The sequence below is a fragment of the Chiloscyllium punctatum genome, chromosome 10 (genome assembly GCF_047496795.1).
Source record: "Chiloscyllium punctatum isolate Juve2018m chromosome 10, sChiPun1.3, whole genome shotgun sequence".
Lineage (NCBI taxonomy): Eukaryota > Metazoa > Chordata > Chondrichthyes > Orectolobiformes > Hemiscylliidae > Chiloscyllium > Chiloscyllium punctatum.
The window spans coordinates 74,050,890-74,076,334 of NC_092748.1; the positions used below are offsets into that span (position 1 = coordinate 74,050,890).

General features: G+C 40.6%; 1 protein-coding gene across 3 annotated transcripts in view; it reads left to right on the top strand.

Moving 5' to 3' along the window:
- The first annotated feature begins 568 nt into the window (after positions 1 to 568).
- Positions 569 to 25,445, top strand: part of cers6 (ceramide synthase 6) — a 256,821-nt gene continuing 231,944 nt past the window's right edge. For 2 of the 3 annotated variants that reach the window (XM_072579520.1, XM_072579522.1), the window contains exon 1: positions 569 to 972. In XM_072579520.1, coding sequence (XP_072435621.1) covers positions 803 to 972 — 170 coding nt within the window. In that variant the 5' untranslated portion in view covers positions 569 to 802. The remainder of the gene's footprint in view (positions 973 to 25,445) is intronic. The other variant, XM_072579521.1, reaches the window with a different exon arrangement.

The window sequence follows — 25,445 nt, forward strand, 5'->3', positions numbered from 1 at the left end:
TGCCGATTAACAGAAATATGCAGGAAGTAGATTAAACCTCAAACTACACCAAAGAAAATATAACTAATTGATCCCTCTAAACATATGCATTTTCAAAAATATAGTCGGACTTTGGATGAGCCAAAATGACAAAAATATACTCCTAAAATATTAACTTTGGAACAATAAATAGGAAAGTGATCAGAAAAAAATGTTTTTTTTATTAGAAGAGAATGTTTCACCTTTTTTAAAAAAAATACTTTTTTACAATATTGCTCCTGGTATTATTCATTCTAGTGAGCAAGATTCGACAATAATTGTTATGGCAAAATTATTAGGCGATTGTGAATATAATAATCTTGGGCTGTGACTAATATATTTATCCATCTTTATCGCTATCAGTCATGCATAAATCGTGAACTGGAAGATCATATTTTGTTATCATTTATTACTCAGAACGATCTGCTTTAATCATCTGTAACATGGTGCATTGACTTTCACCCGTAGGTAGACTTTCCTTTTTGCTGTGGTGAATAGTGTGCGACAGTTGTGGGAGCCAATCACTTGGTGTGGAGTGGATGGTGTGTGACACTTCCCATTGGAGGTAGGCGACACAATGTGTGTGTGAGAGAGAGAGGGAGAGACGAGAGAAAAAAAAGGGAGAGGAAATCTGTAGTCTGTCCGACCGACCCAGTCAGGCCAAGTGCATCAAGCAGAGAGAGAGAGAGAGAGAGAGAGAGAATCAAGAGCAATCCAGGCAGTGTTCAGCAGCTGCAGCCACAAGCCATTCAATCGTCCCAGTCGTACACACCAAACACTGAACATGGCAGGTATCCTAGCCTGGTTCTGGAACGAGAGGTTTTGGCTGCCCCACAACGTAACATGGGCAGACCTGAAAAGCACGGACGAAGCCACTTTCCCGCAGGCGGAAGACCTCTACCTGGCCTTTCCTCTGGCTTTCTGCATTTTTATGATTCGACTGATTTTCGAAAGGTAGGGAACACAGACTGGTCTCAGTTGTTTCAATGAACGAGTATAGGCCTGGATTTGCAAAGCAATATTTAAACCGGCATTGTTTAATAAACAGCATAGACAATGTTACATTTCAGAGTATTGTGCCAACATCTGTGTGATGGTGGGATTTGAATAAATGCATCGAATCGTAATGTATCAATTTCATACCGCGAGTGGTGCAAACGGGGCTAAGCAGTAAACTTGATATATGTCGACTGGGTGATATTTCATTGATCAATAAAGATGACTCCTTCCAGTCAGCAGCCTGGAATCGGAACCACACAGCTTGCATGCAGCTGCCCAAATCTTACTTTCAGGAGCTAACCAACACTTTGCCCTACTTAAAGCAGGCGGGTGCAATGTTCGTAAAGTATTCGGTTCGGAAAAGGCAAAAAGTCTGATCCAGCTTTGTTCTTTAGATTTTAGAAGCGCCCTACGTTCTCAGTGGGAAGGTTGGAGAAGTATCGGTTGTAAAGACAGTTTTTTAAAGACTGGGAAAGCAATTTATACCTGGATGTCGAGGTTAACAATCCATTCAAGAGCTTCGCCTACACAATGTGATTCGTTATGATGCCACTAAGAATAGGTGACTCAAGCCAGAAACTCAGTTAATGGTGGATAGTCACAGGTACAATTTAGTTGGTGCTCATGTTCCATTTGGAGAGCCTTTAGCCACGTTTTCTCTGGCATGGTTTCAAGTGATGTAGTTTGTCTAGGTTTTCTGTGGAATTTGAAACCTGGGACTTCTTCACTGGGATAAGTTACCTAGTTGGCTTTCCTGATGTTTGTAGTCAAGTTCAAAAGTGAAAGTTTGCATTTCAGAATATTACCCATTAGTTAAACCATTATAGCTCAAAACAACTGGATGTCTTTAATATGGCCAACACAAATTACAATTTGGCGGAGTAAAAGAGATTCTACATTAAGGGAAAAAAAGTAACTAGGGAAAGAATAGGGCCTCTTAACAAGGCTGCCTTATGTGGAACCACGCGAAATTGGTGAGGTGTTAAATGAGTACTTTGTATCTGTATTTATTGTGCAGAAGGATATTGTGCTTCAGGAAGCTGGGGAATATGGGAAATAAACAGTGAAAACAAAAAATGCTGGAAATCACAGCAAGTCAGGCAGCATCCATGGAGAGAGAGCAAGCTACCATTTCAAGTCTAGATGACTATTCAGAGTTCATTTTTTGTTTTCAGTACAGATTCCAGCATCTACAATAATTTTCTCCTAAATAAATAGTGTTATCTTGAAAAGTCTCCATATTACAGAAGAGGAAATGCTGGATGTCTCAAAATGCATAAAGATGGATAAATCCCCGGGACTTGATCAGGTATATCCCGGAACTTTGTGGGAAGCTAGGGAAGAGATTGCTGAACCTCTTGCTGTGATATTTGTACCATCGATTGCCACAGGTGAGGTGCCATAAGACTAGAGGTTGACTAATATATTCAAGAAAATGGTAGGAAAAGCCAGGGAATTATTAACCAGTCAGACTGATGTCAGTGGGGTATGGGTAAGTTGTTGGAGGGGATTCTGCAGGCAAGGATTTGCATGCATTTAGAAAAGCAAGGATGGATTTGGGAAAGTCAACACAGCTCTGTGCATGGAAAATCACATTTTATTAACTTGATTGAGTTTTTTGAAGAAGTGACAAAGAAGATTGATGATTGCAGAACAGTAGATGCTGTCTATATGGATCTCAGCAAGGCATTCAACAAGGTTCCACTTGGTAAACTGGATAGCAAGGTTAGATCACATGGAATCCAGAGGAGCTAGCCATTTGGATACAAAATCAGTTTGAAGGTATGAGACAGAGGATGGTGGTGGAAGGATTTTTTTGGACAGAAGGCCTGTGACCAGTGGTTGCCACAAGGGTGATGGGTCCACTGCTTTTTGTCATTTATGTAAATGAATTGGATGTGAATATAGGAGGTGTGGTCAATAAGTTTGCAGATGACACCAAATTTGGTGGTGTCGTGGATGTGAAGAGATTATCTCAGAGTACAATGGGACCTTGATCAGATGGGCCAATGGACTAAGGAGTTCAGATGGAGTTTAATTTAGATAAGTGTGAGGTGCTGCATTTTGGTAGGGCTGTCAGACAGGACTTAGACACTTAATAATAAGGTCCTGGGGACTGTTGGTGAACAAAGACACCTTGGGGTGCAAGTGCATAATTTCTTGAAAGTGGAGTCGCAGGTAGACAGGTTAATGAAGAAGACATTTGGCAAGCTTGCCTTCATTGATCAGTGCATTGAGTATAAGAGTTGGAATATCATGTTGCAGCTATACATGATGTTGGTTAGGCCACTTTTGGAATATTGTGTTCAGTCTGGTCTCCCTGCTATAAGAAAGATATAGTGAAACTTGAAAGGGGTTCAGAAAAGACTTCCGAGGATGTTGCTGGATTAGATGATTTGAGCTATAGGGAGCAGCTGTTTAGGTTGGGGCTTTTTCCCCTGGAGTTGTCGGAGGCTGAGGGGTGACTTTATAGAGATTTATGAAATCATGAGGGGCATGGATAGAGTAGATAGCCAAGGGCTTTTCCCCAGGGTCAGGGAGTCAAAAACTAGACAGCATAGGTTTAAGGTGAGAGTAGAAAGTTTTCAAAAGGAACTTAAGGAGCAATTTTTCACACAGAGGGTTGTGCATGTATGGAATGAGCTGCCAGAGGAAGTGGTGGAGGTGGGTACAATTACAATATTTAAAAGGCTTCTGGATAGTTACATAAATAGGAAGTGTTTAAAGGGATATGGGCCAAATGCTGGCAAATGAGACTGGACCAGTTTAGGATATCTGGTTGGCATGGACGAGTTGGACCCTGGGTATGTTTACATGCTGTATATCTCTGTGACTCTAGGACTCTCAAACCATATACAGCTTTAACAGATGTTTTAGGACAAGCCTTGGTGCAGTGCCAGAAACCCTGACTGTCATTTTCAAATAAATTTCTTTATTTTTCAGGGTTTTATTGATGGACATTGTTCCTCCTTCAACTTATAAAGTAATCGCACTAAGAGTGGCCTTAAAAAGTCAGATTGAGTTTTGTCAATGAAAACAATATTAAGCTGACAAAACATGTTTATGTGTATTGATTGCTATAAATGCAGAATAAGAAATTATAAGACTATACATTCGTTTTAATGTTTGACCTTCTAAGAAGCTGTGTCCAGCTTTTTCTTTCGATAAGACCAATACATTAAAATGTAATGCTTGAATTCTATGGTAACATTTATATTTAACTAATTCATACTTTCTGATCTGTCAGCTGTATTTCTCATTGAAGTGCTCATCTTCAGTGTGAAGTTTTGTTTCAGTCTATGTAATCAGCAAGCTATCAGACTGTTCAGTAAAACAAAAAGTGTTTTAACAAGGAAAATGTTCCTTTTGATCTGTAAGTGTTAACTAAGAATTGTACACCCAGCAGAACATTCTCCTGGTTTGTTTGGAATCATGGTAAAAATATATTCAAGTTTTGCTGGAGATAGCAAACAATTGATATCTCTGTGCTTTATTTGTGATACTGCTCACGCACAGTGACTAGACTATATCTTTTCACCTCTTAATCTCCTCTCCCAATGCAAAGAGCTTTCCAATTTAATCCCACATTCCAGCATTTTGCTCATAATTCCAAATGTCTTTTGAAAATTTACATACCCTCTCAGGAACTACACTCTATCATAACATGGGAGGTGACGGCCTTGTGGTATTATCACTCGACTGTTAATCTAGATACCTAGGTCATGGTCTGGAGACAGGGGTTCAGATCTCACCATAGCAGATGGTGGAATTTGAATTCAATAAATATCTGGAATTAAAGATCTAATAACAACTATAAATCCATTGTTCATAGCTCCTTGAAAATAGAGTCACAGGTGGATATGATAGTGAAGAAGGCATTTGGTATGCTTTCCTTTATTGATCAGAGTATTGAGTACAGGAGTTGGGAGGTCATGTTGAGGCTGTACAGGACATTGGTTAGGCCACTTTTAGAATACTGAATGCAGTTCTGTTCTCCTTCCTCATGGAAGGATGTTGTGAAACTTGAAAGTGTTCAGAAAAGATTTACAAGGATGTTGCCAGGTTGGAGGATTTGAGTGAAAGGGAGAGTTTGAACAGGCTGGGGCTATTTTCCCTGGAGGTTGGAGGCTGAGGGGTGACTTTATAGAGGTTTATAAAATCATGACGGGCATGGACAGGGTAAATAGACAAAGTCTTTACCCTCTGGTGGAAGAGTCCAGAACTAGAGGGCATAGGTTTAGGGTGAGAGGGGAAAGATATAAAAGAGGCCTAAGGGGCAACCTTTTCATGCAGAGGATTATGCATGTGTGGAATGAGCTGTCAGAGGAAGTGGTGGAGGCTGGTACAATTGCAGCATTTAAAAGGCGTCTGGATGGGCATATGAGTAGAATGGGTTTGGAGGGATATGGGCCAGGTGCTGGCAGGTGGGACTAGATTGGGATTGGATATCTGGTCAGCATGGACAAATTGGACTGAAGGCTCTGTTTCTGTGCTGTACATCTCTATGACTCTAATTGTCAGAAAAACCCAACTGATTCACTAAAGTTCTTCAGGGAATGAAACTGCCATCCTTACCTGTTCTGGCCTACATGTGAGCCCAGACCCACAGCAATGTGGTTGACTCTTAACTGTCCTCTGGTCAATTCGGGTTGGACAATAAATGTTGCCTAGCCAGCGACACCCTCATATTGTTAAAAGAATTTTTAAAAACCCTTTCTGAAGAAATTCATCCTGGGTCCCCCTTGAGTTCTTTTGTAATTATTTTTAATCTGTGACCTTCAGTTTTAAATCCCCTTGTCAGAAGAAACGTTTCTTTTCCCGTTCATAAAGTGTTTATAATTTTGAACACCTCTGTTACCATCTCTACTCTAAGGACAACATTCTCAGCTTCACCAATCTTCTCGTGGAATTGATTTCCCTTATTTTTGATACCATTCTAGTAAACCTCACTAATTTATATTTCTAGAGCTTTTATATTCTTAAAATGTTGCCCAGAACTGTATATCATACTCCAGATGAGGATTTATAAAGGTTTGCAGTATTGCTCTTTTTTTGTTGTTGAATGCCGTGGTTACAAAAGAAAACGAGGGGAGAGGCCATTTTGGATTTGGTGCTCGGCAATGAGCCAGGACAGGTATCAGATCTTGCAGTGGGAGAACACTTTGGTGACAGTGACCACAACTGCCTCACATTTACCATGGCCATGGAGAGAGAAAGGAGGAGCTACCATGGGAAGATATTTAATTGGGGAAAAGAAAATTATGACGCTACTAGACAGGAGTTGGGAAATACAGACTGGGAGCAATTGTTCCACAGAAAGGGCACAGCAGACATGTGGAGACTGTTTAAGGAGCAGTTGTTGCAAGTGATGCACAAATTTGTTCCTCTGAGACAGGTAAGAAGGGGTAAGATTACGTGCCTTGGATGATGAGAACAGAGGAGCTTCTCGTCAAAAGGAAGAAGGCAGCTTATGTAAGGTGGAGGAAGCAAGGATCTAGCTCAGCTTTAGAGGATTACAGGCTTACTAGAAAGGAGGTCAAAAATGGACTGAGGACAGCCAGGAGGGTGCATGAGAAAGGCTTGGCAGGAAGGATTAGGGAGAACCCAAAGGTTCATACTCATAAGTGAGAAATAAGAGAATGACCAGGGAGAAGGTAGGGATCAGGGATAGCATAGGGAACTGGTGCGTGGAGTCTGAGCAGATAGGGGAAGCCCTAAATGAATTTTTTGTTCAGTTTTCACTAAGGAAAGGGACCTTTTTGTGAATGAAGGAGCCGGGACACAGGCTTGAACAAATCGAGATTGAGGAAGTTGATGTGCTGGAAGTTTTGGCAAACATTAAGATTGATAAGTCCCTAGGCCCAGACCAGATTTACCCTAGGTTGCTCTGGGAAGTGAGAAAGGAGGTTGCTAAGCCACTGGCGAAGATCTTTGCTTCCTCACTCTCCACAGGAGTCATACCGGAGGATTGGAGAGAGGTGAATGATGTCTCTCTTTTCAAGAAGGGTAAAGGGAAATCCCTGGCAATTACAACCAGTCAGTCTTATGTCTGTGGTCAGCAAGGTTTTGGAAAGAATTCTGAGGGATAGGATGTATGACTATTTGGAAAAGCATAGTGTGATTAAAAGTGGTCAGCATGGCTTTGTGAGAAGGAGGTCACACCTTACAAATCTTATTGAGTTCTTTGAGGGGGTGACGAAACAGATTGACAAATGTCGGGCAGTGGATGTGGTGTATGTGGACTTCAGCAAGGCATTTGATAAGGTTCCCCATGGTAGGCTCATTCATAAAGTCAGGAGGTAGGGGATACCTAGAGATTTGGCTATCTGGATTCAGAATTGATTGGCTGACATAAGGCAGAGATGCAAAGTATTCTGCCTGGAGGTCAGAGGTGAGTGGTGTCCCGCAGGGCTCTGCTCTTGGTCCTCTGCTCTTTGTAGTTTTATAAATGACTTGGATGAGGAGCTTGAAAGGTGGGTTACTAAATTTGCCAATGACACAAATGTTGGAGGTGCTGTTGATTTTATCGAGGGCTGTTGCAGGCTGCAGCGTGACATTGACAGGATGTAGAGCTGGGCTGAGAAATGGCAGATGGAGTTCAACCTCTATAAATGCGAAGTGATGCATTTTGGAAGGTTGAACTTGAATGCTGAATATAGGTTTAAAGACAGGATTCTTGGCAGTGTGGAGGAACAGTGGAATCTTTGTGTTCAAGTACATAGATCCCTCAAAGTTGCATCCAGGTGGATAGGGTTGTTAAGAAAGCATATGGCGTTTTGGCTTTCATTAACAGGGGAATCGAGTTTAAGAGCCATGAGAATTTGATGCAGCTGTACAAAACTCTAGTGAGACCACACTTGGAATATTGGGTCCAGTTCTGGTCACCCTATTATAGGAAAGATGCAGAGGCTTTGGAGAGGGTGCAAAGAAGGTTTACCAGGATGCTGCCTGGACTGGAGGGTTTGTCTTACGAAGAGAGGTTGACTAAGCTCGGACTTTTCTCTCTGGAGATACGGAGGAAGAGAGGTGACCTGATCGAGGTGTACACGGTAATGAGAGGCATGGGTAGTGTCCATAGCCAGAGACTTTTCCCCAGGGCAGGATTGACTGCCAGGAGGGGTCATAGTTTTAAGGTAGGCAAAAGTGAGTACTGCAGATGCTGGAAACCAGAGTCTAGATTAGAGTGGTGCTGGAAAAGCACAGCAGGTCAGGCAGCATCTGAGGAGCAGGAAAATCGACATTTTGGGCAAAAGCCCTTCATCAGGAATAGAGGCAGGGAGACTCCAGGGTGGAGAGATAAATGGGGGGTGAGTGGGGCTGGGGAGAAGGTAGCAAAGAGTACAATAGGTGAATGGGGGTGGGGATGGAGGTGATAGGTCAGAGGGGAGGGTGGAGCGGATAGGTGGGAAGGGAAATTGTCAGGTAGGACAGGTCATGGGGACAGTGCTGAGCTGGAAGGTTGGAACTGGGGGAAGGGGAAATGAGGAAACTGGTGAAGTCCACATTGTACTATGATGTTTTATATTGTATACCCTGTTAAGTTTCTTAATTGCTTTATCAACGTATTCTGCTACCTTCAAACATTTGTGAATGTGTGTCCTGTGGTCCTCCATACAATGCAACCTCTTCATATTGGTTCATCTCAAAGTGTATCACCTTGCCTTTTCCACCAGTCTGCCCATTTTGTGCCTTTTTTTTCTATATCCTGCTGAAGTTTGCTACAATCCTACTCATTGGATATTACATTCCTAAAAACCCGGTGGAAGGAGGCTTTGTAACACAATGTTCTGTATTTGAGTCCCATTGCAGAACTTCATGGCCACGGAAGGAGTATACATAACTTGGTGGAACATGTGGATAATCAACTGGTAGGCATCAAATTCACAAGTAGCCAGTAGTAAGGGTGAGAGAGTTTCCAGATCGACACTCTCCGAACAGTAGTCTCTGGCTTCAGGCAAGTGACATGCAGTGAGCTACAGAAATGTGCTTCAACAGCCTTATGCCTTATGGATAGAAGACTTTTACATCTAAGTCTTTTATCTGGAAGTGTTAAAATATAACTCCTATTCCCAAGTCTAGGTTATTTATATATAACAAGAAAAATAATGGTCCCACAGGGATCACACTGCATCCTTCTTTCCAAGCAAAAATACTTTCATTTGATCATAACTCTGTGCTGTTTAACTGTTGGCCAATTATGTACCCAAATTACTACTGCCTCTTTCATCCTACATGCTTCTTCTTTCCAGATAAGCCTGTATGAGATGAAAATTGAAAGGATATGGGGAAAGAACAGGGGACTGTGACTAAATAATTTGAAAAAGCCAGTACTGACTTAATGACTCAAATGGCCTCCTTCTGTGCTATACGATTCTATAATTGTATATGGTAATTTAACAAATGCCTTTTAAAAGTCCATATATACATCCATTTCACGAACAAAAATCAAACTGAGATTTATTGTTTGATTCCAAAACTAAAATTCTTTGCTGCTGGCTTAATCTTTTAAGTGGTATTACACTATATACCTTTGAGGTCCTGACTATTCAATGAATCAGTTGTTTTAAATCAAAGGCTGCTCAACTGGAAAAAAGACACCTAGAATGAATTATTGATCGGAGAGGAGAACAAGTTGTTTTTCTTTTAAACCTGAAGGGGACTGTTCAGCGTTTAATTCTTTTTGTCTTGCAATACAGGTAAATCTTGCATTTACTTCATTGAGGAAAAGTTACATAACTTATTGATTTAGAATTAAGTTGTAACAGTTTTATAATTTTCTGCAATTTAGAACACTGTCTAAAATAAATACTTTGAAGTTCTGTTATGAAACTACTGGTATGAGAAAATTTTGTTCAGCTGCATGCGAAGGAACTGAAATAGAATGCTTACCTCTGCACTTGAGGCAAATGTGATATGGCATTGGTATGTGTAACACTAAAATGCTTGGCAGCTATATTCATAGTATATTTGGCCAGTTGCACACAACAAGGTCACTTGTCTTTTCCTTAGAGTTACCCAGTTACAATTGACTAAAAATTGTGAATTTCGGTTGACTATAATGTTACTTCTTTAACCTTCGAAATGGAAAATTAGATCTACTCCACATCAGGGAAATTACATTAATTTTATGCCAGTATTTCAAGATGGATATTAACTTACTTTGTTCAGATTATTTTGTCTTATTAAACTAGTCTTGTTTGAGAGAACCTGGAATATATGTTTATTTTAATAAATCACATAACAGAAGAGAGATGATTGAAGTCTTGAGATTTAAATTACTGGAGTTGTGTAAATCCCTGAAATACTTAATAATGCTCTTAAAATATAGATGCTCTGATGAGCAAGTTAGGGAACAAAACACAAAGGCTTAAATTGTGGATAATGTTGGATGGCCAAAGATGCAAAGTTAGAGAAAGTATTTATTTCTGTAGTCCTTCTAATTGTAATAACTGAAGTCTTCAGTCTCAGTCTGCAGAGACCTTCAATTTAATCCATCAAAAGCGCTTCATTACATTGGGTTCAATATTTTCAAAACACAGTTTAATTTACTTAGTTATCAAAAGCAATTGGCCAAATTATTATTGAGTAGGATCCTGAAATGCTATCTACAAATGTTGGTACAAATTCATAATAATAGAACTTGATTTGTTCAATCAGTGTCATTCAGGCAGACTTCCAGAATATTAATTGAGATGTGATTTTTTTAAAAGTACAGATTAATTGAAAGTTTGTCATGTGTGCTTTCATGCAGGTACAGACTTGTTGCAGCATGCACAGCTACAGGTTATTTTATTCATTTGTGAGATGTGGACATCTCTAGCTGGCCAGACTTTTTATTGCCCATCCTTAGTTGCCATTGAGAAGTGATGGTTAGCTGCTGCCTTCAACCACTGCAATCCATCTGCTGTAGGTGAACCCTCAGCGTCCTTAAGGAGTGAATTCCAGGATTTTGACCCAGCAACATGGAAGGAACAGAGATATATTTCCAAGTCAGAATGGTGAGTGGCTTGGCGAGGAGCTTGTAGTGGTTCCCATGCATCTGTTGCCCTTGTCCTTCTAGATGGGAGTGGTCGTGAGTTTGGAAGGTGCTTTCTGAGGATTTTTTGTGAATTTCTGCAGTGCTTCTTGTAGATTGTACACATTGCTGCCCCTGACCATTGATTGTGGATGTGGTCTCAATTAAGCAGGCTGCTTTGTCTTGGATTGTGTCAAACTTCTTGAGTGTGTTGGAGCAGCACTTATCCATGCAAGTGGAGAGAATTCCACATATTCCTCACTTATGCCTTATAGATGGTGGACAGGCTTTACAGACTCAGGAGATGATTTACTCACTACAGTATTCCTAGACTCTGACCAACTCTTGTAGCCATTGTGAATATGGGAAGAGTCCAGTTGAGTTTCTGGTCAATGGAAACCCCAAGGATGTTGGTAGTGGGGGATTCTGTGATACTATTCAATGTCAAGGGGCGGTGATGAGATTCTCTCTCATTGGAGATAGTCATTGCTTGGCATTTGTGTGGTGAAATGTTACTTACTACTTGTCAGCCCAAGCGTGGATATTGTCCAAATCATGGTGTATTTGAACATGGAATGCTTCAGTATCTGAGGAGTTGTGAATGTGCTGAACATTGTGCAATCATTGGTAAACATCCATTTTTCTGACCTATGATGGAGCGAACGTCATTGAGCTGAAGGTGGTTGGGCCTCAGACACTATCCTGAGGAACTCTTGCAGGATTATCCTACAGCTGAGATGACTGACCTCCAACAACCACAACTGTCTTCCTATGTGTCAGGTGTGACTTCAACCGACAGAGAGTTTGCCCCATGATTCTCTTGAATCCAGTTTTGCTAGGGTTCCTGATGCCACACTCAGTTGAATGCAGCCTTGATGTCAAGGGCTGTCACTCTCACCTCACCTCTGAAGATCGGGTCTTATTTTCATGTTTGAACAAAGGTTGCAACGAGGTCAAGAGCTGGGTGGCCTGGTAGAACACAGTTTAGTTGCTTCTTCTGTCAATGATATACATTTGGAAATTAAACATATTCAAAACTGTCAGAGCCAAGTATTAAGTCTGATAAAGGTTTTCTTTGCCATTTTGTAATTTATGATTTAATGTACTTATCTTAAGTTTGTAATCCCCACTCTAAGATATTGCTTTGGTAGGCTTCAAATGATCAAAGTCAATGAGTTCCAGTTGATGTAGATAAAAGGACATAATTGCAGTGGGTAATCTCCAAAGCACTAGTAAAATCACAAAAATTCTTGTAATTCCATATAACAATTGAAGTTGATTTGTTCAGTCATGGTAAAACAATGGTGTAGATGATTATTATTAAGAATAAGTTTTTATTAAGAAAGCCAATTTGCAGTTTTCTTAGAATTGAATTACATAGTTACATTTTATGTACATTAGTGTATTGGTGATTATTTCTCCACTTTCAATCTTCAGAAAAATCTTCCCTTCTTCCAATAAAACATGACAACTAATATTTGTACTTGTGACTATAAAGATAACAGGAGGTGAACGCTTCTGATTATAAATAAACTAAGAATTGTGGCAATAAATTTAAATAGAATGCATTTGAACAGACATTAGTTTTGATCCATTATATTACCATATTGAAATATTTGAGAATTCTGCAAATGAAAACTTTGGTTCTGGTTTCCTTCCAAATTGCTATCCAATGATGGCATCAAAATATAACTTGACTAGTGTTACAAGCAAGTGAGGCAGGGTGAATTAGCGCTCTCTTTGCAACCAGCCTAGTTGGTCTCCAAAAGGTTTAAATTCTTTTTTAGCTTACAGTTGTACCCTTCTCCAAATAAGATGTTGTTAACTATTCTTTTCATTGTATTTGCTGAATCACACAGAGGGTGATACGTGTATGGAATGAGCTGTCAGAGGAAGTGGTGGAGGCTGGTAAAATTGCAACATTTAAGAGGCATTTGGTTGGGTATATGAATAGGAAAGGTTTGGAGGCATATGGGCCAGGTGCTGGCAGATGGGACTAGGTTGGGTTGGGATATCTGGTTGGCATGGATGGGTTGGACAGAAGGGTCTGTTTCAGTGCTGTACATCTCTATGACATGGCTATTTTGAGTTAAAGTAGCAAGTGTATCACTTGCTAACCCTGAGACATGTTGTCAAGCATATGGCCTTCAGGCAGTCATATGCACAGTCGGTGAGACATCCACAAGAAAGTATAAAGTTAAAAAGCAAATAAAAATAAAGACAAAATGATATAGAATTTACGTACCTGAAGGTGTCCGTGAGGAAGAAGATTCTAACCTGAGATAATTAGTTTGTTGGTTGTCAGCAGTAGAGATGGTGCAGTTAACTTTAAAGTGCTGCTTTCCTAATCTTTACTTACAGTCAGTCTTGTGACTTGGCTTTTCTTCTTGAGAGGTAGAGAAGGTGTCTTCTCCAGCCTGCTTTAGTTTGATAGTCAAAGTCTATCATGACTGCTTCTGCCACAGAGAGAACTTAAAGTCATAGAGATATGCAGTACGGAAACAGACCCTTTGGTCCAACTCGTCCATGCCGACCAGATATTCTGAATAAATCTCGTACCATTTAGCAGCATTTAGCCAGTATCCTTGTAAACCCTTCCTATTCATATACCCATCCACGTGCCTTTTGAAATGCTTTTTTTTTCAATCGTATTTTCTCTTGGATATCTGTTAAGCTCATTTTTTCTTGTTTATCGGAACTTCTACCTCATATGTCATCCAGGGACTGGATTTGTTAGCCCCAACTTCCCCATTCAAGAAAGTTTTCATTGGCTATGCCCAAAGCATCTTTTCTTTGAGAGTAGCCCTTTGTTTAACTACTGTTTCTCCTGCTATGTTTTGACTCTCTTTGACCAAAATTCATTCCTATCCCAATTGAAGCAGGTTTTCACCTAATTAAATGTTCTTTTCCTTTTCTGCAATCACCCTAAGCTCTACTTCTTAAAATAGCAGCTTGTTTGCATGTTGTGTGTGCTGGAGTTCTTTATATCCAGATTTCATCTTCAATATGTGAAAGTTTTTATGATGGTGAAAAAGAAAGAGGAGATGAGGACCATTTGATTTCTCCCAGGGAAGGCAGTTGATTATTTTGATTGTGTTGGGGGAAATATAATTATTACCGCTCAGGTTCAGTTGCCTAATACACATTGGTACAATGAAACTTGGCAGACCTATATGGTGATGGTGATGTCTGTGATTATTTTAATTCAGTGTATTTGGCCCTTTTTAAAAACCATTTGAGTCCATGAAGTCCCAGCTGTTTAAATCATGTGTTAAAATTCAAAGCCAATAGTCCATAGTCCATCATCTTGACACCAGCCACATATTTTGTGGCTCCAAGGTCAGAGGTTTAGAACTACGTATATGGCAAGTAACTAATTTCCTGACTTCCCAAAACCTGTCTACCCTCTATAAAGCACAACAGAAGTGTGATGGAATGTTCTTCACTCCTCACTTATCCAGATCAGTCCAGAATTGGTTAGTTCCATTTCTGATCAGCAAATAACAAATGAATAATGCACACTGATGTTGGGCATGTGAGCTCAAACTACATATTTGTACAGAATGCATATGAGCACTTTAACTTTTTGTATGTTTGTTGGTAAAATGATCAGAAGATAAATACATTTCTATCATCTCTGAGGTAGAGTCACTTGACACAAAACATCAACTCCGATTTCTCTCCACAGATGCCACTAGACCTGCTGAGATTTTCCAGCAATTTTGGTTTTTGTTTCTTATTTACAGTGTCCACATTTCTTTCAGTTTTTAACATGTTTGCACATATTTTTGATGAAAGTAATGAAGGAAGACATAGGAGCACTTGGCCGTACAGCACCTCAAACCTTCATTGGCCTTCAGTACCCCACCCTATTTCTTGACTTACATAATTTCAAAAAGGTAAAAACAAGGACTGCAGATGCTGGAAACCAGATTCTAGATTAGAGTGGTGCTGGAAAAGCACAGCAGGTCAGGCAGCATCTGAGGAGCAGGAAAATAGACGTTTTGGGCGAAAGCCCTTCGTCAGGAATATTCCTGATGAAGGGCTTTTGCCCGAAACGTTGATCTCCCTGCTCCTCGGATGCTGCCTGAACTGCTGTGCTTTTCCAGCACCACTCTAATCTAGGATATAATTTCAAAAAATTCTGTCTTCAGTATACTCATTATCAGGGCATCACAATCCTCTGTGGGCAGAAAATTACAAAACTTTACAATGCTGAATGAAAGATTTTTGCCTCTCCTTGGTCCTAAATGCTTCGTTTCTTATTGAGAAACAATGATACTTGATTCTAGGCTCCAGCAAGGCAAAATCATCTCTCAGCATCTATGTTGTCAAGATCACAAATATAAAATTTTCACTTATTTTCTCATTTCTATAAACTCCAGCAAATATGTGCATTCTGCTGAAGATATTGAAGTAGACCATGTTTATATGCAGCACATTTTGAACAATATCCAGATTTGGGCTGACAAGTAGCACATAGGATTCTAGCCACACAAGTACTGTGCCAGTACTTCATCTCCAACAAAAGAGAACCCAGGTGACACCCTTTGATATGCGATGGCATTATCATCTATAAATCCCCCACTATTATCATCCTGGGAATTGACCATAAACTGAACTGAAAAAAGGGAAAGCAATGGCCTAATGGTATTATCGGTAGACAATTAATCTAGAGAGCCAGGTATTGTTCTGGGTACCTAGGTTTGATTCCCGCCATGGCAGATGGTGGAATTTGAATTCAATAATAACAAAATATGGAGTTAAAAGATGACCATGAAACCATTGTTGATTGTCAGGAAAAACCTATGTCCTTTTGGGAAGAAAATTGTCAGTCTGGCCAATATGTGACTCCATAGAAATATGGTTGACTCTCAACTGCCCTCTGAGCAAATAGGGTTGGGTAATACATTCTGGCTTAACCAATGATGCCCACATCCTGTGAATAAAAAAAAACTATACATATAAGCACTCTGGCTACATTAGCAGATCAATGGCTATGAGTCCTGCAGTGAGAACACACCTCTAACCTCAAAATGTGTTCAATATTTACAAGTCCCTCGTCAGGAGTGCGATGGATTACTTGACTGGATGGGTACAGCTCCAACAACACTCAGAATCTTGATACCATCCAAGACAAAGCAGTCCATTTGATTGGTACCGCAAACATTCAGTCTATCCACCAATGAGGCTGATTAGCAGCAGTGTGTACCATCAACAAAATGCAGGTCAGAAATTCACCAAGCAACTTTGTACAGCACCTTACAAATGCAGAATACCTGCCACCTAGGACAAGAGCAATAGAAACTTGGAACACCAAGCTGCAAATTCCTCTCCAAGGCAGGTGACCTCCTGTCTTGGAAATATATCACCATTCCTTCAGCGTCATTGGGTCAAAATCCTGAAACTCCCTTCCTAATGGTATTGTGGGTCCATCTAATGCAAATGGACTGCAGAGGTTCAAGAATGCAACTCTAAAAACCTTCAAAGTTTGGGAGAAGATTTGTAGCTCGGGTGCTCATTGTTGTGGTTCTGTTCGCCGAGCTGGGAATTTGTCTTGCAAATGTTTCGTCCCCTGTCTAGGTGACATCCTCAATGCTTGGGACCCTCCTGTGAAGCGCTTCTGTGCTGTTTCCTCCAGCATTTATAGTGGCCTGTCTCTGCCGCTTCCGGTTGTCAGTTCCAGCTGTCCACTGTAGTGGCCGGTATATTGGGTCCAGGTGCATGTGTTTGTTGATAGAGTCTGTGGATGAGTGCCATGCCTCTAGGAATTCCCTGGCTGTTCTCTGTTTGGCTTGCCCTATAATGGTAGTGTTAACAGTCCCAGTCGAATTATGACAAGCAACATGAATTCGACTGGGACAACACTACCATTATAGGGCAAGCCAAACAGAGAACAGCCAGGGAATTCCTAGAGGCATGGCACTCATCCACAGACTCTATCAACAAACACATCGACCTGGACCCAATATACCGGCCACTACAGTGGACAGCTGGAACTGATAACCGGAAGCGGCAGAGACAGGCCACTATAAATGCTGGAGGAAACAGCACAGAAGCGCTTCACAGGAGGGTCCCAAGCACTGACGATGTCACCTAGACAGGGGATGAAACGTTTGCAAGACAAATTCCCAGCTCGGCGAACAGATCTGCAAAACCTTCTCAAGAGTATATAGGGATGGGCAGTAAATGCTGGCCCAGCCAGTTGCAGCCAAATCCCATGAATGTCAAGAAGATTCAATCTACTAAAATGTTGTGAATGCTTAGCTTCCGAATGATGGTAGATATTGTCCATTTATCTGTAATGTGCAACGGTATTTATGGGTATTCTACTAAAGCTAATGGACACGGTAATTTACTTTTGCCATAGCAACAGTGGCTGGTCAGCAATTTTATTGAACAACTCTGGTGTTTATATCTCAAGGGTCAATCTTTTCCCATATATAGGAGATTTGATCCGGGTCATAGGGAAGATAATTTGCTGATTCCACAAAAATGAAATTTAGTACAGAGTAAAGAATGATAAGATCATCTGTCACAGGAGCAGAGTTCCATGTGTCAAGTCTTTGCTCACTTGCTTTATCTGTCTATGTGCCTCTGTAGCCTCTTGGTGTCATCCGCATGTCTTGCTTCCCTAGCTATCCTGTGTCATTTGCAAAATTGGCCATTGTACATTCAGTTCTGTCATCCAGATCACTACTCGTGAGTTTTGAGAAGATTTGTAGCTCAGGTTGAGATTCTGGATGTAAGTTTGCTCACTGAGCTGGAAGGTTCATTTTCAGACGTTCCATCTCCATCATCAGTGAGCTTTCGGTGAAGCACTGATGTTAGTTACCCGCTTTCTATTTATGTGTTTAGTTTTTCTTGGGTTGGCGACATCATTTCCTGTGGTGATGTAATTTCCTGTTCTTTTTCTCAGAGGTTGGTAAATGGGTCCAAGTCAGTGTGTTTGTTGATAAAGTTCTGGTTGGAATGCCATGCTTCTAGGAATTCTCATGCGTGTCTCTGCTTGGCTTGTCCTGGGATGGATGTGTTGTCCCAGTCAAAGTGGTGTCCTTCCTCATCTGTATTTAAGGATACTAGTGATAGTGGGTCATTTGTTTTGTGGCAAGTTGATGTTAATGTATGCTGGTGGCTAGTTTTCTGCCTGTTTGTCCAATGTAGTGTTTGTTACAGTTCTTGCAAGGTATTTTGTGAATGAAATTAGTTTTGCTTGTTGTCTGTATAGGGTCTTTCAAGTTCATTAGCAGCTGTTTTAGTGTATTGATGGGTTTGTGGGCTACCATGATGCCATGAGGTCTGAGTGGTCTGGCAGTCATTTCCGAGATGTCTTTAATCTAGGGGAGAGTGGCTAGGATTTCTGGGTGTGTTTTGTCTGCTTGATTTGGGTTTGTTGCTGAGAAATCAGCGGACTATGTTCATTGGATACCCGTTCTTTTTGAATATGCTGTACAGGTGACTTTCCTCTGCTGTTTGTAGTTCCTCTGTGCTGCAGTGTGTGGTGGCTCGTTGAAATACTCTTCTGATGCAGTTTTGTTTGGAGGTATTGGGATGATTTCTTCTAGAGCAAACAGCCAATGGGGAACTTCAAATGAGTGGCTACAGGAAAACAATACATACTGACCAAATACTGAACTACATAAGCAATCATCCCAACATTCACAAATGAAGCTGCATTAGAACATTATTTCAACGAGCCACCACACACTGCAGCACAGTGGAACTACGAAGAGCAGAGGAAAATTACCTATGCAGTGTATTCAAAAAAAGGTTACACAAATGAACAAGGTCCACCTATTTCTCAGCAACAGACCCAAAAAAGCAGTCAAAACACATCCAGAAACCCTAGCCACTCTCCCCTACATCAAAGACATTTCAGAGATGACTGCCAGACTACTCAGACCTCTTGGCGTCTTGGTAACCCCCAAATGCACCAACATGCTAAAACAGCAGCTAACGAACTTGAAAGACCCTATACAGACAACAAGCAAAACTAATGTCATTTACAAAATACCTTGCAAGAACTGTAATAAACTCTACATTGGGCAAACAGGCAGAAAACTAGCCACCAGGATACATGAACATCAACTCGCCACAAAACGACATGACCCACTACCACTAGTATCCTTACATAGAGATGAGGAAGGCCACCTCTTTGACTGGGACAACACATCCATTCCAGGACAAGCCAAACAGGAACATGCACGAGAATGGGCGGCACGGTGGCACAGTGGTTAGCACTGCTGCCTCACAGCTCCAGAGACCCGGGTTCAATTCCCGCCTCAGGCGACTGACTGTGTGGAGTTTGCACGTTCTCCCTGTGTCTGCGTGGGTTTCCTCCGGGTGCTCCGGTTTCCTCCCACAGTCACAAAGATGTGCAGGTTAGGTGAATTGGCCATGTTAAATTGTCCGTAGTGTTAGGTAAGAGGTAGACGTAGGGGTATGGGTGGGTTGCGCTTCGGCGGGGCGGTATGGACTTGTTGGGCCGAAGGGCCTGTTTCCACACTGTAAGTAATCTAATCTAATTCCTAGAAGCATGTGAAAATGAACCTTCCAGCTCAGCATGCAAACTTACATCCATCACTAATATTGTAGATAATCTAGCTCCAGCACTTCACTAGTTACGGATTGCCATCCTGAAATGCCCCTTTATCATAATTCTCTATCTTCAATTAATTAGCCAATATGCTTTTCATGCAAATATACTCTGATCTACAACATGGGCTCTTATTAAGTAGCTTTTGGTACAGTACTTCACTGAATTCTTTTTGGGAATCCACATGTATTACTGTCACAGGTTACATTTTATCAATTCTGTTTGTTACCTCCTCAAAGAATTGTAGTAAAGTTTGGATGTAAATTTGCCTGCTGAGCTGGAAGATTCATTTTCAGACTTTTCGTCACCATACTAGGTAACATCACCAGTGAGCCCCCATGAAGCACTGTTGTTATGACCCGCTTTCTGTTTCTGTGTTTAAGTTTCCTTGAGTTGGTGGTATAATTTCCTATAATGATATCATTTCCTGTGGGGATGCCAATTCCAATTCTTTTTCTTGGAGGTTGGAATCAAACTTGACGTAAATTTAATAGCCCTGTTCACATCCATCAACTCCAACCTGGCCAAAAAAAGCACTGACTACACTATTAAAAGAACCAAACAGGCCAAATATGGCCTATTTCAACACTGTAGGGTTTCTATGAACCTTACCACATCTAACTGTCAAGTCCCATAGGAATCTTGTATGTTTCAATAAGGTTAACTGCCATTCTTCAAAATCCCAATGAGTAAAATCCAAACCTCCTCAACTTCTCCTTTATAAACCAGTTCCTCTATTTCAGAATTAGCTTAGTGAACCTTCTCTGGACTGCCTCCAGTGCTAATATATCTTACATCAGGGGCCAAAAGTGTTCACAGTATTCCAGCTGTGGTCTGAGTGTTGAGGTTGTTCAGGGTAAGTGGGGAAGTTGTTGCAAACAGTAGTGAGGGTGGTGAAGTATGATCTTTTGTGGGAGGTGGGCACAGAGGCAGAAATAGAGTGATTATGAGGTATTGGAGAGAAGATGGCAGAACTTACACTGGTAGAGTACTGAGAGACATTGACCTTTTTAAAGTGCTTGGCATTCCTCCAGACAGTTGTGACTGCTTTAACTGCGATTTTGGACTAGGCTGGCATGGTCTGATACCATAGCCTCCACTGCTGGTCTTGGGGTAGGAGGAAGTCCTACTTTGGCATCACCCCTTCCAGAAGATCATCCAAGAATTTTCCTCTAAAAGCAGGGTGCCTATTTTGCCTTGTCTGCTACATCTGAGGCAAATGTCAGCAACTGTGCAGGGCAACTCTAGACTGGAGATGCTTGTGTGGGTCCACAATGGGCTTTAAAAGAAGGAATAAATACAAGGGATGCTGGGGAATTCCTATATGGTGAGTTATTCCAGAAACAGTGGTAACAGGAAAGTGGAGTTTGAACTTGAGAGACTTCATAGGGACATTGTAGTTAAGTAATTGGCAAGTTTGGCAAAATGCAGTGAGGAAATGGACTAGGCCTCATGGTGATGAATTCTCCCAAAAGCTTGACGCAATCCAGGCTCAGCTCAAAAAAAGCCTAAGATACAGCTCTGTATGTGCAATAGAAATATGTCTCAGAATATGACTTAACTGAGTTACCCATGGGTTCAAATATGTAGTTTAAAGGACAAATATAAAGAGATATAATTTGTGCCATGGTATATTTGACCTCATGAAACATGCCATTGAATCTTATAAAGAGAAAATGGATCAATATTTTGAAATGCGCAAAGCCATGAAATAGAATTAGTCATGGAATCGAGTAGCAAAGGTCTGGAATAGATATAATAGGTGAAATTGCCTCCTCTGCTATTACATTGTGTTATGATTACTTTCACTTGTCCTTATGTTGTACAATAAACTGAAATGGCTGTTAAAGTCCAGACAAATGTCTAGTGTGGTATTATTTTATCACCTACCAAATGAATGCATGAGGCAAAAAACAAGTAGTTTGTTTTGTTTTTGGACTTATCTTGATATGCCAAAATGAAACTCTAAGAAATAGGGAACTAGAACTTGCATTAAAAAATACACAAGGCAGAAATAGCTAATGTAAAAAGAATAAAGATATCCAACAAATATGCCACTGTATTGCTCCCTGGTAAGGTTATTACTATTGTATGTTAAAAAGGAATTTTGAGTAGCTACAGCACTTTTGAGGAACATTATTTGAAGAACATGGAAATCGTAAAACTAAATTATAGAAAACATGTTACTCACAGACACACGGAGCTTCAGAAAAAGTGTACCACCAAACAATGATTAGGGCATACTGTCACAAATGTTCTCATGATCAGACAAAGGACTGGAATGTCTTTGATTGCCACTGGATATTCACCATCTGGTTTCACACATAAAATGTCATGGCATGGCAGGCTATGGATCAAGTGCAGGTAGATGGGATTAATGTAGCTTGGTGTTTGTTGGTCAGTGTACGCATGGTGGGCTGAACGGCCTGTTTCTATGATGTATGACAATATGACTAATGAGTCTGCAGGTTTTAATCCTTTTGGTTAATTTATGACCATGAAGTAAGGAACCATCTGAAACTAATCAAAGTAACAGTTTTAGAATTGATGGTTGAGTCTTGCATATTAGACTATGCATCCGTGTTCTGGATGCCTGCAAAGAAGTTCAAGAATGCATTGGAGCCTCATAAACAACCATGAAACAGTAGGCTAACTGGCATGACTGATCTGTAAAATTTCAACCAGAGAATGAGGTGTTAGTATTATTATCTTTGCAAGGTGAAAAGCAGAAAGCATGATGAAGTCATCGAGTTACACCGCACAGAAACAGACTTTTCGATCCAACTCGTTCTCACTGATCAGATATCCCAAACTGCTCTAGTCCCATTTGCCAGCATTTGGTCCATATCCCTCTAAACTCTTCCTGTTCATGGCCCCATTCAGATGCCATTAAAATATTGTGACTTTATTCAGCCTATTTGGTCTCTCTCGCTAGCTCAAACCCTCCAATCCTGGCAACATCCTTGTAAATCTTTTCTGAACCTTTTAATGTTTAACAACATCTTTCCTGTAGCAAGGAGACCAGAACTGAAAGCAGTGTTCTGAAAGTGGCCTCAGTAATGTCCTGTATAGCAGCAACATGACATCTCCTATAGTCAATGCACACCAAGCACCTCCTTCACTACCCTGTTTAATTGCAACTCCACTTTCAAAGAACTATGAACCTGCACCTTAAGGTCTCAATGTTCAGCAACACACCCAGGACCCTACCATTAACTGTGTAAGTCATGTTTAGGTTTGCCTTACCAAAATGCAACACCTTAAACGTTCTTAAAATAAACTCCATCTGCCACTCCTCAGCCAATTAGCATATCTGGTCAAAGTCCAGTTTGTACTCTGAGGTAACCTTCTTTGCTGTCCATTCCACCACCAATTTTGGTGTCATCTGCAAACTTACCAAGTGTACCTCCTATGTTCACATCCAAACCATTTATATAAATGGTGAAAAGCAGTGGACTTAACACTGATCCTTGTGGCACACCACTGGTCACAGGTCTCCAGTTGGAAAAGCAACCCTCTATCATGCCAGCTTCTGTCTCCTACCTTTGAGCCAATTTTGTGTCCAGTTGGCTAGCTTCCCCTGGATTCCATGTGATCTAACCTTCATAACCAGTCTGCCCTGTGGAACCATGCTGAACGTCTTGCTGAAATCCATATAGATAACATCCACCACTCTGCCTTCATCAAACTCCTTTGCCACCTCTTAACAAAAAAAAACTCAATCAACTCAATCTCTTCCCTAGCTTCTTACAAAATTCTGGGATACATCCTGATCAGATCCTGGGGACTTATCTATCTTAATGAATATTAAGACCTTCAACACCTCCTGTTCTGTATTATGGACACTTTTCAATACATCACTATTTCTTTCCCTGAGTTTGCTAGCTTCTATATCCTTCTCCACAGTAAATACTGGCGCGAAATATTCATTTATTATTTCACCTATCTCCTGCAGTTCCACATATAGACAGTCTTGTTGATCTTTGAAGGGCTCTATTCTCTCCCTAGTTACTCTTTTGCCTTTAATGTCTTTGTAGAATCTCTTTGGAGTCTCCTTAACCCTATTTTCCATAGCTATATCATGACCCCTTTATGTCCTCCGGAGTTTCCTCCTAAGTACATACCTTACTGCCCTTATATTTCTCCAGGGATTCACTTGATCCCAGCTGTCTATACCTGACATATGCTTCCTTCTTTTTCTTGTCTAGAGCCTCAATTTCTCTAGTCATCCAGCATTTCCTGCACCTACTAGCCTTGCCCTTCACACTAACAGGAAGATACTGTCTCTGAACTCTCATCTCATTTTTGAAGGCCTTCCATTTTCCAACCATCTTGTGAACATTCTCCCCCAATTAAATTTTGAAAGTCCGTGCCTAGTACCATCAAAATTAGCCTTACTACAATTCAGAACTTTAACTTTTAGGTCAAGTCTATCCCTTTCCATAATTACTTAAAAAATAATAGAAGTATAATCACTGCACCAGAGTGCTCCCCCACTGATACCTCAATCAGTTGCCTGCCTTATTTCCCACTTTGCTTATTGATGATATACTTTGTCCTTGGAAGGACCAATTGAAACAACTGATAGTTTTCTTCATGAAACCATAATTAGCTTATTTAGTAATAAACCTGGCCAAAAATGAATTTGCAAAGGTGCGCATAATCTGCCTGGGGAATAAGTTAGGCAAGGCTAAGAGCAGCAAAAGTGTAAGTCTTAATGGAGTTCCCCACCTCTAAATGAGAAATAATAAAACCTTGGAGGGTCTGTTGTTCCTAGATATTGTTAATTAACCTTTTCAGATGTGTTATGACACAACTCAGGTGTGACAAAATCCCAGGCTCAAAGCTAGGGACACTACTGCAGCACCACAAGAGCCCTTAGGTTACAGCTCATCAGGCCTTTGTAGTCAGGTTCTCTCTCATTCACCTGAGAATGAGTGAAGCAAGAATCACACTACTAGACCAATTATCTGGTAGACATGTATGGTTTCTATCACAAGTTTGTACCAAATTTCAACAGTGTAGGGCTGCTTCCCTAAATAATTTGCTCCCAAAAGAAAGATAAAGTAGTGTGTTTCGGAGACTGCCACACATCTTTTAAGAAATTGAAGGCTATTTCGATTAATGAGCCAGTATAGGTTGCACCAGATCACACTAAAACCTTGAAGGCAACAGTTGATGCTAATGGTTTGGGTATGGCTGCAGTTCTGTGAGAAGGAGATGGATTGAATGTCGAGAAGAATACTTCTTTAAAAAGTAAAAACAACACCAAAAAAAAGATACTGTACAGTAAAAAAGTAACCATGCGATTCTGCTAGCTCTTAAATATTTTGAAGTATATCTTCATCACAGATAGAGACACATTGGTACTGGCAAGTAATGACCCTGCTAGACTTTGTGGAAAATTTCAAAAACCAAAATGTTGGATTACTTTGATAGTTTTTTATTGTGGTTTGTCTTTTAGAGATTGATCACATTGCAGGCAAAACATTGAAATAGCTGATGTTTTCTCAAGAATGATAAAATTTGAATTGTCTAATTGGATGGAGAGTGGCCTGTAAGAAGCTGACCTGCCTGTGTGTGAAAAGCAATCCCTTTTTTTGATATTGTTGAAACCTGTTTGTTCATCTGAAAGAGTGATTGGAGAAACTTCTCAGTATTACATATCCTGAACAAGCTGAGGCTGAAAGGCTCCAGAGACAACCGTGTATGATTAAAAAAGTAACCACGTATATCAGAACACTAGGGTTACAGACGTAGGAGCATTCAATGTTATCCCTTCTAAATAACCCATTGGAAAAAGTCTTTTTCTCAGAA